General features: G+C 38.3%; 1 protein-coding gene across 1 annotated transcript in view; it reads right to left on the bottom strand.

Moving 5' to 3' along the window:
* Nucleotides 1-13,647, bottom strand: part of TBX22 (T-box transcription factor 22) — a 30,420-nt gene extending 16,773 nt beyond the window's left edge. Inside the window, exons 1-3 of the mRNA XM_060756309.2 lie at nt 12,975-13,647; nt 8,080-8,215; nt 520-621 (exon numbers count right to left, since the gene is read on the bottom strand). Coding sequence (XP_060612292.2) covers nt 520-621; nt 8,080-8,215; nt 12,975-13,167 — 431 coding nt within the window. The 5' untranslated portion in view covers nt 13,168-13,647. The remainder of the gene's footprint in view (nt 1-519; nt 622-8,079; nt 8,216-12,974) is intronic.
* Between the last annotated feature and the right edge of the window lie 2,546 nt (nt 13,648-16,193).

Below are 16,193 nucleotides of genomic sequence, written 5' to 3'. Positions count from 1 at the left end.
GACACTTGGGAAATGTCCAACATGTGATCCAATACAACAGCCAGCAGAGTGACCTTGTCTGCTGTGGACTCATCTTGTTGTGTTTCTAATTATTATTATTATTATTATTATTATTATTATTATTTGCCATCTGCCAGCTGCAAAAGGCCACTTTACTGGGATCTGCACGCATTATTCACCAGCAGAGTGTCTGCTGTGGATTCATCTTGTTGTGTTTCTAATAATAATAATAATAATAATAATAATAATAATAATAATAATAATAGGTCTAATTCTGATTCATATCAATGGGAACACAATAGAATGAATGCCACTTCAACTGCCATGGGAAGGTGTAATTTACGAAGGAATTAGACCTATTTGGCAGAGAAAGCTAAAGACCTTGTAAAGCTACAGCTTCCATGATTCCATAGCACTGAGCCTTGGAAGTTAGAGTAGTATCAAACTGCATTCATTCTACAGTGTAGATGCACTCCTGGGGAAAAGGACAGCATAAAAAAAAGAAAGCTTTTCTTTTACCTGTATCTTTTGGAGTCAACGGGCACTATGTCGATAGCAATGTAGTATTGTTTCACTGGATCCAGACCTTTCACTTTGACCCGAACAGAAGGAAACATCCTCCTATGGAAAGGAGAAGGAAAAGAGGGGCTAGATGTCACCTGTGCACACATGCAACAGTGTTCTCTGAAAGGGGCACACAATGCTATGGAATCGCAGGAGTTGTCATTCTGCAAGGCTTTTGGCCTTCCCTGCACAACGGTGCCTCACCAAACTACAAATCCCAGCATTGAGAATTGGTAGTGAAAGGAGTGTCGAGCTGTATTGATTCTACAGTACAGCTACCCCCTTCGTTCACTTCAAAGGACAACAGAGGCAGAGTTTCAATCCTTTTCCTTTCATACCAAAGAAAGTCTCAAAATAGGGATATTATGTAAGTTGCTGTGAGTTTTCCAGGCTTTATAGCCATGTTCCAGCAGCACTCTCTCCTGACATTTTTCCTAGATCTATGACAGGCTTCCTCAGAGGTTGTGACGTCTTTTGGAAACTAGGCAAGTAGGGTTTATATATTTGTGGAATGATTCCAGGGTGGGAGAAAGAGCTCTTGTCTGCTTGAAGTAAGTGGGAATGTTGCAATTGGCCACCTTGATTAGCACTGAATGGCCTTGCAGCTTCAAAGCCTGGCTGCTTCCTGCCTGGGAGAATCCTTTGTTAAGGTGTTAGCTTGCCCTGGTTGTTTCCTGTCTGGAATTCCCTGATTTCTGAGTGTTGTTCTTTTTTTTAATGTCCTGGTTTTAGAGATTTTTTAAAATAATGGTAGCCAGACTTTGTTCATTTTCACGGTTTCCTCCTTTCTGTTGAAATTGTCCACATGCAGCACCCAAACACGAATCAAGGGACATGAAAGGCACTGCAGACTAATTCAACCTGAGAAGTCAGCCATAGCAGAACACCTGATGAACCAACTTGGACACAACATATTATTTGAGAACACAGGAATGTTGGACCACTCTCACAACCACCATGTCAGGCTACACAGAGAAGCCACTGAAATCCACAAGCAGGTGGACAATTTCAACAGAAAGGAAGAGACCATGAAAATGAACCAAATCTAGCAACCAGTATTTAGAAACTCTAAAACCAGGACAGTAAATAAAGAGGAATATGCAGAAAACAGGGGAATTCCAGACAGGAATTAATCAAGGCCAGCTAACACCTCTCAATAAAGGATCCTCCAGGCCAGGCATGTAGCCAGGGGGGGGGGGGGGGGGCTTGAGGGGCTTCAGCCCCCCCCCCCCCCTAAATTCTCATGGTGGTTCGCGAAAAGGCCTTACTAGTGCATTATTTAAACTTATGTTTATTCATATCATGATTTGATCACCATACTCAATATATCCCATATGCATGGGGGTATTGAGGTAATGATACAAAAGGTTTGCTAGGCTAGACCCTCTTTCACTCAGACTCAGCCCCCCCCCCAAAACTCAGCCCCCCCGAAACCCCCCCTGAAATTTTTTTAGCCCCCCCCCAAATGAAATCCTGGCTACGGGCCTGCTCCAGGCAGGAAGCAGCCAGTCTTTGAAGTTGCAAGGCCATTCAATTCTAATCAAGCTGGCCAATTGCAACATTCCCATTTGTCTCAAACAGACAACAGTTCTTTCTCTCACTCTGGACATCATTCCACAGATATATAAACTCAATTTTCCTAGTTTCCAACGGACCTCACAACCTCTGAGGATGCCTGCCATAGATGTGGGTGAAACGTCAGAAGAGAATGCTTCTGGAACATGACCACACGGTCTGGAAAACTCACAGCAACCCAGTGATTCCAGCCATGGAAGCCTTCGACAAAACAGGGATATTATGCATTGCTGGAAAAGGAAATAAAGGCCTACCGTAGACCTGTTGTAGCATCTCCCTACCCACAATATTATAGTTGCTTTTTAAATGTATTTTGGAGTACTGATTTTTTTTAAAAATATCCCATTCTTCTTATTATTATTATTACTATTATTGTTGTTATTGTTGTTGTTATTTAATATATGTATTTATATCCCGCATTTTTCTCTCTCAAGTGAGACTCGAAGCGTCCTACTGTAAACACAGATCTCTCCAAAATTGCATTCCTCATTTCAGGTCTCTTTTCATCCAGTTTGGCAACACTACAAATCCCAGGATACTAAAGTATTGCAGTTCATTGGTGTCCAAAGACAGCCTGAGTTTTGTGGTGTTCTTTTACAATCTCTCTTTCAGTTTAGAGGGATTTAAGCACTAATAGAATGAAGGGGAAAACACTAGCCATGCAATAACTATATGTTCTTCTTTCCAAAAGCCAAGCCGTGTAGAGTTAATGCAGTTTGCCTACTACATTCATTCCACAATGTGTAGATGTGTCCTAGGTAAAGGTAGTCCCCTGACATTAAGTCCAGTCGTGTCTGACTCTGGGAGTTGGTGCTCATCTCCATTTCTAAGCCGAAGAGCCGGCTTTGTCCGTAGACACCTCCAAGGTCATGTGGCCGGCATGACTGCATGGAGCATCGTTATGCCGTGTCCTATGTATCCTAAATGTCTCATCCTGGATTGCCAGACCCAAGATGGAAACCAGTTAAATGGAATCATAATGTTCTAATTCAGTGTTTCTCAACCTTCCTAATGCCGCGACCCCTTAATACATTTCCTCATGTTGTGGTGACCCCCAACCATACAATTATTTTGCTACTTCATAACTGTAATTTTGCTCCTGTTATTAATTGTAATGTATTATCTGATAAGCAGGATGTATTTCCATTGACTGGACCAAATTTGGCACAAATTTGGCACCCGATATGCCCAAATTTGAATAGTGGTAGGGTTGGGAGATTGATTGATTGATTGATTTTGTCATTTGGGAGTTGTAGTTGCTGGAATTTATAGTTCACCTACAATCAAAGAGCATTCCGAACTCCAGCAACGATGGAATTGAACCAAACTTGGCATACAAAACTACCATGGCCAACAGAAAACACTGGAAGTGTTTGGTGGGATTTGACCTTGAGTTTGGAGTTGTAGTTCACCTACATTCAGAGAGCACTGTGGACTCAAACAATGATGGATCTGGACCAAACTTGAAATGAATACTCAATATGCCCAAATGTGAACACTGGTGGAGTTTGGGGAAAATATACCTTGACATTTGGGAATTGTAGTTGCTGGGATTTATAGTTCACCTACACTCAAAGAGCATTCTGAACTCCAGCAACGATGGAATTGAACCAAACTTGGCATACAAAACTACCATGGCCAACAGAAAACACTGGAAGTGTTTGGTGGGATTTGACCTTGAGTTTGGAGTTGTAGTTCACCTACATCCAGAGAGCACTGTGGACTCAAACAATGATGGATCTGGACCAAACTTGAAATGAATACTCAATATGCCCAAATGTGAACACTGGTGGAGTTTGGGGAAAATATACCTTGACATTTGGGAATTGTAGTTGCTGGGATTTATAGTTTACCTACACTCAAAGAGCATTCTGAACCCCACCAACAATCGAATTGGACCAAACTTCCCACACAGAACCCCCATGACCAACAGAAAATACTGTGTTTTCTGATGGTCTTTGGCGACCCCTCTGATACTCCTTGGTGACCCCCGAAGGGGTTCCGACCCCCAGGTTGAGAACCACTGTTCTAATTGTATATAGTGTGGATGCTATCCAGGTTGTCATGGATGTCATCACCTGAAGTTGCCCAGCAGATGCAGGCTGGATCTCCACTGCCACACAATGCAATTTGAACTGCATTGTGGCTGAATCTACACTGCTAAATAATAGAATAGAATAACCTTATTGTCACTGTACTATTGCACAAAATAATAATCATCACCATCATCTTTATTTATACCCCGCCACCATCTCCCCAATGGGGGCTCGGGGTGGCTTACATGAGGCCAAGCCCAAACAACAAATTAAATGCCTTTCCCAGCACACACCACAAAACAACACACACACACACACCCATCCCTCCATGCTCCCATCACCACCGCACAGCCTCCAATGCCACATCAATGCGAAACCATGGAGTTCAACATAGCCACAACTCTAAGCTAAAAGTTATCTCCCCGTCCTTGTCTTTGTCACCCTGTACCATCTGCCAGATGTCAATAATTCAAAAGAATATGCTGGGTGAACTGCATTGCATGATCTACGCACTCACCATGTAATGCAGTCCTCAAATTAAAGAGACTATATACATTCATAACAACAATAAACAAACAAACAAACAAACAAACAACTTTCTTATTAGAGCTGAGTGATTGTTTTGTTTTTACAGTATTTCCACATACATATGAGTCTACATTGCCATATAATCCAGTTCAAAGCAGATAATCTGAGTTTTATATGGCAGAGTCGAAGGGGCCTAAAAAAACCCTAAGAAAAACTATAAAATTACCCCAAATCTCACAACCTCTGAGGATGCCTGTCATAGATGCGGGAGAGAATGCTTCTGGAACATGGCCATACAGTCCAAAAAACATATAGCAACCCCATTATCCCAAACCAATGTAAACCAATAGCTTGTAGCCTAAATACCTAAATACACCATTTCCCATCTGAGGCACCTTTTACACTGGCATATACAATCTAGTTGTATTATAGGTATATAATATAATTATAATATAATATAATTATAATATAATATAATATAATAATTATACTATTATTATATTATATTATATTATATTATATTATATTATATTATATTATATTATATTATATTATATTATATTATATTATATTATATTATATTATATTATATTATATTATATTAGTAAAGCACAGGAGACAAGATGAAACTGTCTTCTGCCCCCCTCTCTCTTCACTCTGGAAAATGTGAATTATCCTCTAAAATAATCTGGATTATGTGGCAGTGTAGAAGGGGCCTCAGGTGGAAATTGTGTATTTAGGTAGTGAACTGGATTATATGAGTCTACACTGCCATATGCAATCCAGATGATCTGCTTTGAACTGGATTATATGGCAGTGTGAACTCATATAATCCCGTTCAAAGCAGATAATGTGGATTATCCACTTAGATAATCTGGACTATCTGGCAGTTATATTATTATTATTATTCATTATATTATATTATATTATATTATATTATATTATATTATATTATATTATATTATATTATATTATATTATTAGTAAAGCACAGGAAACAAAATGGAACTGTCTTCTGCCCCCCTCTCTCTTCACTCTGGATAATGTGGATTATCCACTCAGATAATCTGGATTATGTGGCAGTGTAGAAGGGGCCTCAGGTGGAAATTGTGTATTTAGGTAGTGAACTGGATTATATGAGTCTACACTGCCATATGCATTCCAGATGATCTTTGAACTGGATTATATGGCAGTGTGCACTCATATAATCCAGTTCAAAGCAGATAATGTGGATTATCCATTTAGATAATCTGGACTATGTGGCAGTTACATCATCATCATCATCATTATTATTATATTATATTATATTATATTATATTATATTATATTATATTATTAGTAAAGCACAGGAAACAAGATGGAACTGTCTTCTGCCTCCCTTTCTCTTCACTCTGGATAATGTGGATTATCCACTCAGATAATCTGGATTATGTGGCAGTGTAGAAGGGGCCTCCGGTGAAAATGTGTATTTAGGTAGTGAACTGGATTATATGAGTCTTCCCTGCCATATGCAATCCAGATGATCTGGTTTGAACTGGATTATATGGTAGTGTGGACACATATAGTCCAGTTCAAAGCAGATAATGTGGATTATCCACTTAGATAATCTGGACTATGTGGCAGTTATATTATTATTATTATTATTATTATTATTATTAGTTATATTATATTATATTATTAGTAAAGCACAGGAAACAAGATGGAACTGTCTTCTGCCTCCCTTTCTCTTCACTCTGGATAATGTGGATTATCCACTCAGATAATCTGGACTATGTGGCAGTATAGAAGGGGCCTCCGGTGAAAATGTGTATTTAGGTAGTGAACTGGATTATATGAGTCTTCACTGCCATATGCAATCCAGATGATCTGGTTTGAACTGGATTATATGACAGTGTGGACACATAAAGTCCAGTTCAAAGCAGATAATTTGATTATGCATTTAGATAATCTGACTATGTGGCAGTTATATTTTATATTATTATTATTATTATTATTATTATTATTATTATTATTATTATTAGTTATATTATATTATTAGTAAAGCACAGGAAACAAGATGGAACTGTCTTCTGCCTCCCTTTCTCTTCACTCTGGATAATGTGGATTACCCACTTAGATAATCTGGACTATGTGGCAGTTATATTATTATTATTATTATTATGTTATTATTATTAGTTATATTACATTACATTATATTATTAGTAAAGCACAGGAAACAAGATGGAACTGTCTTCTGCCTCTCTCTCTCTTCACCCTGGATAATGTGGATTATCCACTCAGATAATCTTGATTATATGTCAGTGTAGAAGGGGAGCTGATTCTGGATGCTAAGCAGGGCCAGTCCTGGTTAAGACTTCGATGGGAGATCATCAAAAATGCCAGCCTTTCAAAGAACTGGCAAAAAGAAGGAGCTGTGTTTATTATTATTATTATTATTAATTATATTATATTATATTATATTATTAGTAAAGCACGGGAAACAAGATGGAACTGTCTTCTACCTCCCTCTCTCTTCACTCCGGATAATGTGGATTATCCACTCAGATAATCGGGATTATATGGCAGTGTAGAAGGGGACCTGATTCTGGGTGTTAAGCAGGGCCAGTCCTGGTTAAGACTTGGATGGGAGATCACCAAAAATGCCAGCCTTTCAAAGAACTGGCAAAAAGAAGGAGCCGGGTTTATTATTATTATATTATATTATATTATATTATATTATATTATATTATATTATATTATATTATATTATATTATATTATATTATATTATATTATATTATATTATTAGTAAAGCACGGGAAACAAGATGGAACTGTCTTCTACCTCCCTCTCTCTTCACTCCGGATAATGTGGATTATCCACTCAAATAATCGGGATTATATGGCAGTGTAGAAGGGGACCTGATTCTGGATGCTAAGCAGGGACAGCCCTGGTTAAGACTTGGATGGGAGATCACCAAAAATGCCAGCCTTTCAAAGAACTGGCAAAAAGAAGGAACTGGGTTTGTTGTTGTTGTTGTTGTTGTTGGTTGTATTTTCTTCTTTAGTGGAGTTGCAAAAAGAGGCGAGTAATATATTAAATTACACTATTATAAAAACATGGGAAATTTTGATTAAACTGCACAAACTTCGTTTTTTCAGAGCCTCCTGGAGCACATTTTGCTCTAATATTCCAATATTATCTCATAAGAGTCTCGACTAATTAAATATAGTTTGTGGCAGCCACAAAAACAAAGTTTCTGGAGCAGAAGAACAACTTTCCAAATAAGGACCACATAATGAAACAGGAAATAACACTTTCGAACCAGGAACAGAACGTTTTTCAAATATTGTAACACATTCCTGAACCAGAAAACCAAGCGAGTGAGCTACTACTCACCGGCCGGCCTTGGTGATGATCATCTCGGTGCCAATGTCGTGGAAGCGTTTCCATAATTCGGATCCTTGCAAATCCACTTGGAGGTCTCTTTTCTCTTCGGAGAGAGGCAAAGCCCTTTCCCCTTTCGATTTCTTCTCTGCCAGGACAGACAAATAGACAGGCCAAGGATATTGGAAAACCTGTTGGTTTTGAGCTCATCCCAATCGAGGGCGAATCTACACAGGAGAATTAATGCGGGTTGGCCTCACTAGGGGCCCTTCCACACCGCTCAAGACAGAAAAATCCCACAATATCTGCTTTGAATTGGGTTATCTGAGTCCACACTGCCATACATTCCAGTTCAAAACAGAAAATGTGGGATTTTATTCAGGTGTGGAAGGGGCTCTAGTTTTGAGGTTGTGAAAGCTCTGGGTAGGTCTACACTGTCGATTTAAAGCCGCTTTAACTGTTAAGCCTCCCTGCTCTGCAATCTTGGGAGTTGTAGTTTGTGTAAACACAGTCGGAGGGAAGGAGTTGGGGAGGAGAATTCGTTTTGAACGCATATAATTTAAATAGCTAATTCATATAATTCTAATATCTAATTTATATAGAAATTATATTTGGTTATTTTTTGGTTAGTTTCATAATTTTATATTGAGTTTCTTGTATGTGTTGTTTGGATCTGTGGTTTGTTTGCTCTTGGCATTGAATGTTTGGTTGCTTTGCTGGAAACCGCCCTGAGTCCCCTTAGGGAGATATTGCGGGTTATAAAGGCATTATACATTATTATTATTATTATTAATTATATTATTATTATTATAAATTAGATTATTATTGTGTTGTTGTAGGTTTTTTCGGGCTGTATGGCCATGGTCTAGAAGCATTCTCTCCTGACGTTTCGCCTGCATCTATGGCAAGCATCCTCAGAGGCAGTGAGGCCTGTTGGAACTAGGAAAAGGGTTTATATATCTGTGGAATGACCAGGGTGGGACAAAGGACTCTTGTCTGTTGGAGCTAGGTGTGAATGTTTCAACTGACCACCTTGATTAGCATACAATGGGCTGACTGTGCCTGGAGCAAACTTTTGTTGTTTGTTGTTTTTGTTTTCCGGCCATGAAAGCCTTCGACAATACATAGATTATTATTATTATTTATGAATTAAATTATAATATAATTTAAATTATATAATTATATAAAATTATTATTATTATATTATTATTATTAATTATTATTTATAAATTAAATTATTCTTTATAATTTAAACTATATAATTATATAAAATTGTTGTTCATTCGTTTAGTCGTTTCCGACTCTTCGTGACTATATTAAATTAAATTAAATTATTATTATTATAAATTATTATTATTATTCTCGTGACAGACATAGACACACGCATATATATGTATATGTATATGTATATTGCGTGTGTGTGTGTATATATATATATGCGTGTGTCTGTGTGTCTGTCAGGAGAATAATAATAATAATAATAATTTATAATAATAATAATATAATGTATATGTATGTATATGTATATCTATATTGTGTGTGTGTGTGTATATATATATATATATAAAACCGTATTTCTAAATGGTTGTGGCATGTGGTTGTGGGCTCATTTCGGGTTGATTAACTTTCTCCCTCCTAGACAAAAGCGTTAATGAATATAATAATAATAATAATAATAATAATAATAACAACAACAATAATAATACACTTTATTTATATTTTGCCCTATGGGTCTCAGAATGGATTACAACATTTACATACATAGGTAAACTTTCAATGTCTTTACAATCATATTATTATTCTCTCACACCAGAAGCGACTTGCAGTTTCTCAAGTCGCTCCTGACACGATAAAAAACTATTATTATTATTATTATTATTATTATTATTATTATTATTTCGTGCCAGGAGCGGCTTGAGAAACTGCAAGTCGCTTCTGGTGTGAGAGAACAGGCCGTCTGCAAGGATGTTGCCCTGCCGGCACAAGGGTTTAACCCACTGCGCCACCAGGGGATCCTAATAATATTAACAACAACAACGGCTTAATAAATCATTATTATTGTATTTATTATTATATAGGTTGTTGTAGGTTTTTTCGGGCTATATGGCCATGGTCTTGAGGCATTCTCTCCTGACGTTCCGCCTGCATCTATGGCAAGCATCCTCAGAGGTAGTATTATTATATAATTAGGATCTCCAGTGGCTCTGCGGGTTAAACCGTTGAGCTGTTGAACTTGCTGACCGAAAGGTCGGAGGTTCGAATCACGGGAGCGGGGTGAGCTCCCGCTGTTAGCCCCAGCTTCTGCCAACCTAGCAGTTCGAAAACATGCAAATGTGAGTAGATCAATAAGGTACTGCTTCTGCAGGAAGGTAAGGCGGTTCTTCTTCGGCTTAGAAATGGAGATGAGAACCTCCACCCCAGAGTCGGAAGACTTAATGTCAGGGGAAAACTTTTACCTTTACTTTTATTATATAATGATATAATAGAAATATAATAACAATAATGGCATAATAAATCATTATTATTGTATTTATTTATCTATATAAATAAAAATGTAATGTTCGTTTGTGGGATTAACAGAACTCAAAAACCACTGGACGAATTGACACCAAATTTGGACACAAGACACCTAACAACCCAATGTATGTCCTTCACTAAAAAAAACCTGATTTTGTCATTTGGGAGTTGTAGTTGCTGGGATTTATAGTTCACCTACAATCAAAGAGCATTCTGAACCACACCAATGATAGAATTGAACCAAACTTGGCACACAGTTCTCCCAAGACCAACAGAAAATACTGGAAGGGTTTGGTGGGCAGGGTCCTTTAGTTTTGGAGTGGTAGTTCACCTACATCCAGAGATCACCAATGATGGATCTGAACCAAACTCTACACGAATACTCAGTATGCCCAAATGTGAACTCGGGTAGAGTTTGGGGAAAATAGAATCTTGACATTTGGGAGTTGTAGTTGCTGGGATTTGTAGTTCACCTACAATCACAGAGCATTCTGAACACCACCAACGATAGAATTGGGCCAAACCTCCCACACAGAACTCCCATGGCCACCAGAGTGGGCCACAGCAACGCATGGCAGGAGACGGCTAGTTATATAATAATAATATAAAATATCACAATAATTAATAACAATAATGGCATAATAAATCATTATTGTTGTATTTATCATTGCATAATAATAAGATAGAAATAACAATAATGGCATAATACATCACTATTATTGTATTTATTATTCTGTAATAATATAATAACAATAATGGCATAAGAAATCATTGTTATTGTATTTATTGTTATATAATAATATAATAAAATATAATAATAATTAACAACAATTAGGGCATAATAAATAATTATTGTTGTATCTATTATATAATAATATAAAATAATAATAAGAAATAATGACACAAGAAATCATTATTATTGTATTTATTATTCTATAATATAATAAAAATAATAATAATGGCATAAGAAATCGGTATGATTGAATTTATTATTATAGGACAATATAATAATAATTAATAACAATAATAACACAATAAATCATTATTATTGTATTTATTATATATAGTAATATTATAATAATTAATAACAGTAATGGCATAATAAATCATTATTGTTGTATTTATTATTCTATAATATAATAACAATAACAATAACAGCATATGAAATTATTATCATTGAATTTATTATTATATGACAATATAATATAATTAATAACAATAATAACACAGTAAATCATTATTACTGTATTTATTATTATATATAGTAATATTATTATAATAATAATTAATAACAGTAATGGCATAATAAATCATTATTGTTGTATTTATTATATAATAATAATATAATAAAATATTATAATTATAATAATAATAATGGCATAAGAAATCATTGTTGTATTTATTATAATATAACAATATAAAATAATAATAAATCATTGAATAATAAATCATTATTATTGTATTTATTATTCTATAATAATATAATAAAAATAACAATAATGGCATAATACATCACTATTATTTTTTATTATTATATAATGATATAAGAAAATATAATAATAATAATTAACAACAATAATGGCAAAAGAAATTATTGTTTTATTTATTATTCTATAATAATATAATAAAAGTAACAATAATTATGTTACTTTTGATTGAATTGAAATTCATTATGGTTGAATTTATTATTATAGGATAATATAATAACAATTAATAACAATAATAACACAATAAATCATTATTATTGTATTTATTATATATAGTAATATTATATTAATTAATAACAGTAAAAGGCATAATAAATCATTATTATTGTATTTATTATTTTATCATAATAATTAATAATTGAACAATAAATCCTTATTATTGTATTTATTATTTTATAATAATATAAAAAATAATAATAAATAATTGAATAATAAATCATTATTATTATATTTATTATATATAGTAATATTATTATAATACTAACAATAATGGCATAAGAAATCATGAATAATAACAGTATTCTTAATAATCGATAGAAATTGTCATCCATACTAATAATACTGGTATAAAATAAAATTAGCATCATGATAAATAATAGCAATAATGTAATTACAAATTAATAATTGGGGCACATTTTAATTGGTTTGGTTGGTTATATGTCTCTTCTTATGTATGTTGTGATAATAATAAGGTTAATTCTATAGTCTAGATGAGGCCTGGGCAAACTTTGGGCCCTCCAGGTGTTTTGGACTCCAACTCCCACCATTCCTAATAGCCTACCGGCTGTTAGGAATGGTGGGAGTTGGAGTCCAAAACACCTGGAGGGCCCAAGTTTGCCCAGGCTTGATGTAGATGCTGTTGTGATCCCTGGAGAGAGGAATGGAGAGGGATGGCTTGCTTACCCGGCGCCTGGCTTTTCCTGAAGAAGGCTGCTTTGAGAGCCGGGCGCGCTGCTTCTTCTTCCTCCTCTTCCTCCTCTTCTTCCTCTTCCTCTTCCCCTTCCTCCCGGAGATCCAGGCCCTTCCGCTTGGCCCCACGGCTGCCCACCAGCAAGGCGTCCACCGAGAAGGCGTGGGCCCGCGAGCTCAGCGCCATGGGGACCCCAACCCCACGGAAGGAAAGAAAGAAAGGCAAGAAGGAGCGCGCCTCCTCTTCTCTCTTCTCCTTTCTTTCTTCTCTTCTTCAGCCGCCTTCCGAGGAAACCCAGCAAAGGGCACGAAATCAGCCAGAGGCGCTCTCTTTGCACCCCATCTCGGAAGCACCGCAAAGGAGACCGCGAGGAGGGAAGAATGAAAAGAAGGGAAGAGAAGAGCAGGTCCTTCCTCCTCTACCCACTCTTTCCTTCTCTCCTTCTCTCCTTCCTTCCTTCCCTCTCCCTCTTCCCTCCCTTCCCCGTCTTTCTTTCTTTTCCTTCACTCTTTTTTCCTCCCTCTCTGTCTTCCTTCTTTCCTTTCCTTCTTTCTCCCTCCTTCTATTTCCAGTCTCTGTGTCTTCCTTCCTTCTTCCTTCCTTCTTTCCTCACTTCTTTCTTTCTTTCCTCCCTCCCTCCCTTCTCTCCCTCCTTCCCTGTCTCCTTTCTTTCTCCCTTCTTTCTTTCTTTTCTTCCTTCTCTCTTTCTCTCCCTTCCCTCCCTCCTTCCCTGTTTTTCTTCCTTCCCTCCCTTTCTTTCTTCCCTATCTACTCCTTCCTTATTCCTTCCTTTCCTTCCTTCTCACCTCGCTTCTTTTTCTTTCTTTCCTCCCTTCTTCCTTCTCTCCCTCCTTCCCTGTCTTTCTTCTCCCTTTCTTTATTCCTTCTTTCTTTCTTTTCTTCCTTCTCTCTCTTTCTCCCTCCCTCCTTCCCTTTCTTTCTTTCTTTCCTATCTACTCCTTCCTTCCTTCCCTATCCCTCTTCTCTTCCTTCCCCGTCTTTCTTTCTTTTCCTTTACTCTTTTTCCCCCCTCTCTGTCTTCCTTCTTTCCTTTCCTTCTTTCCTCCTTTTCTTTCTTTTCTTCTACTTTCCTTCCCTCTTGCTTTTCCTTCCTTCCTTCCTTCCTTCCTTCTTTCTTTCTTTCTTTCTTTCTTTCTTTCTTACCTTCCTCTCTCCCTTCTATCTTCCTCTCTTCCTTCCTTCTCTACCTACTCCTTCTTTCCTTCCTTCTCCCTCCCTCCTTCCTTTCCTTCTTATTCTTCTTTCCTTCCCTCCTGCCTTCCCTCCCTTTATTTTTTTTCTTTGCTTCCTTCCTCCTTCTATCTTCCTCTCTCCCTTCCCTCCCTATCTTTTTTCTTCCCTACTTACTCCTTCTTTATTTCCTTCTTTTATTCTCTCTCCCTGTCTCTCCCCCCTCCCGTTCCTTTCCTTCCTTCCTTCCTTCCTTCCTTCCTTCCTTCCTTCCTTCCTTCTTCCCTTCTCTCTTCTTCTCTTTGTCCTTCCTTCCTCTCTTCCTTTTTCTTCCTTTCCAGAAGAGAGTTCAATCCCAGGGAGAAGCCGGCTGGAGGAGGGAGCGCCAATGTTTTGTTTTGGGAAGCGGTTGGGAGCGCTTAAAAGAAAAGGAAGGAGAGAGAGAGAGAGAGAGAGAGAGAGAGGAAGGGGGGAGCAGAGGGGAGGGGGCAAAGGAAGAGGGAGAGGAGGCTGGCCCCTCCCCTCCGGAGAGGAACCCCAGCGGCTCCCTTCTTCCTCCTTCCTTGGAAGGAAACTCCAGATGTTGGCAAAGCGGGAGCCGGAATTGGATAGAAGGAAAGGAGGATGATGCCCTATGGCTTTCTCTCTCTCTCTCTCTCTCTCTCTCTCTCTCTCTCTCTCTCTCCCCCCCCCCCCCCCCCATCAGCACCACAACCCTGCGAGGTAGGCCTGGCCCAGGAAGGAAGAACCTAGAAGAGAAAGCCCTGCTCTAATTTGTCCCACTCTCTCAGCCTCAGAGCCTCCGAAGCTCTAGGTGCGCTTACTACCTATTACAGGGAAAACCATCTGATTCCTAATCCATCTAAAACACAGACATGTGCCTTTCATCTCAAGAACAGAGAAGCATCCCAAGCTCTGAAAACCACCTGGGAAGGAATCCCACTGGAGAATTGCAGCGCACCCAAATACCTGGGAGTCACCCTGGACCGTGCTCTGACCTACAAGAAGCACTGCCTGAACATCAAGCAAAAAAGTGGGTGCTAGAAACAATATCATATGAAAGCTGACTGGCACAACCTGGGGATCACAACCAGACACAGTGAAGACATCTGCCCTTGCACTGAGTCTGCATGCCCAGTGTGGAACACATCTCACCACGCTAAAACAGTGGATGTGGCTCTTAATGAGACATGCCACATTATCACAGGGTGTCTGCGCCCTACACCACTGGAGAAATTACACTGCTTAGCCGGTATTGCACCACCTGACATCCGCCAGGAAGTAGCAGCCAATAGTGAAAGGACCAAGGCAGAGACATCTCCAGCTCATCCCCTATTTGGGTATCAGCCAGCACGTCAACGACTTAAATCTAGACATAGTTTTCTAAGATCTACAGAGACACTCGCTGGAACACCTCAGCAAGCAAGAGTCCAAAAGTGGCAGGCTCAAACCCAGAACCTCAATCAATGGGTGATACCAAATGAGAGACTCCCCCTTGGGCACACAGAAGACTGGGAGACTTGGAAGGCGCTGAACAGACTGTGCACCAGGAGATGCAGAGCCAACCTCAAAAATGGGGCCACAAAGTGGAATCCTCGACATGCGAGTGTGGAGAGGAGCAAACCACTGACCACCTGCTGCAATGCACCCTGAGCCCTGCCACATGCACAATGGAGGACCTTCTTGCGGCAACACCAGAAGCACTCCAAGTGGCCAGATACTGGTCAAAGGACATTTAATCAGCTACCAAGCTTGCAAACTCTGTGTGAGGGTTGCCATCACTTCCAAGATGCACAATCACAACAACAACAACAAATGAACTGCCCAAAAGGAGGCTCTTTCTTTAATCCATTCGGTTTTCAACATTCCGAAATTACAACCCTTGAACCTTTCCACTCGCCCCCCCTTTTCCACCCGAGACAATTGCGTGTTGGTGTAGACACCCGGTATTAAAACAGTATCAAACATTTCGTCATCTTAAATCCGCATTTGCAAAGGTTGCTGAACAGATTGTTGGTTAC

This window comes from Anolis sagrei, chromosome 10 (genome assembly GCF_037176765.1).
Source record: "Anolis sagrei isolate rAnoSag1 chromosome 10, rAnoSag1.mat, whole genome shotgun sequence".
Lineage (NCBI taxonomy): Eukaryota > Metazoa > Chordata > Lepidosauria > Squamata > Dactyloidae > Anolis > Anolis sagrei.
Note: the sequence above shows the minus strand (reverse complement) of the source record. Positions and strands in the feature narration are given on the sequence as shown.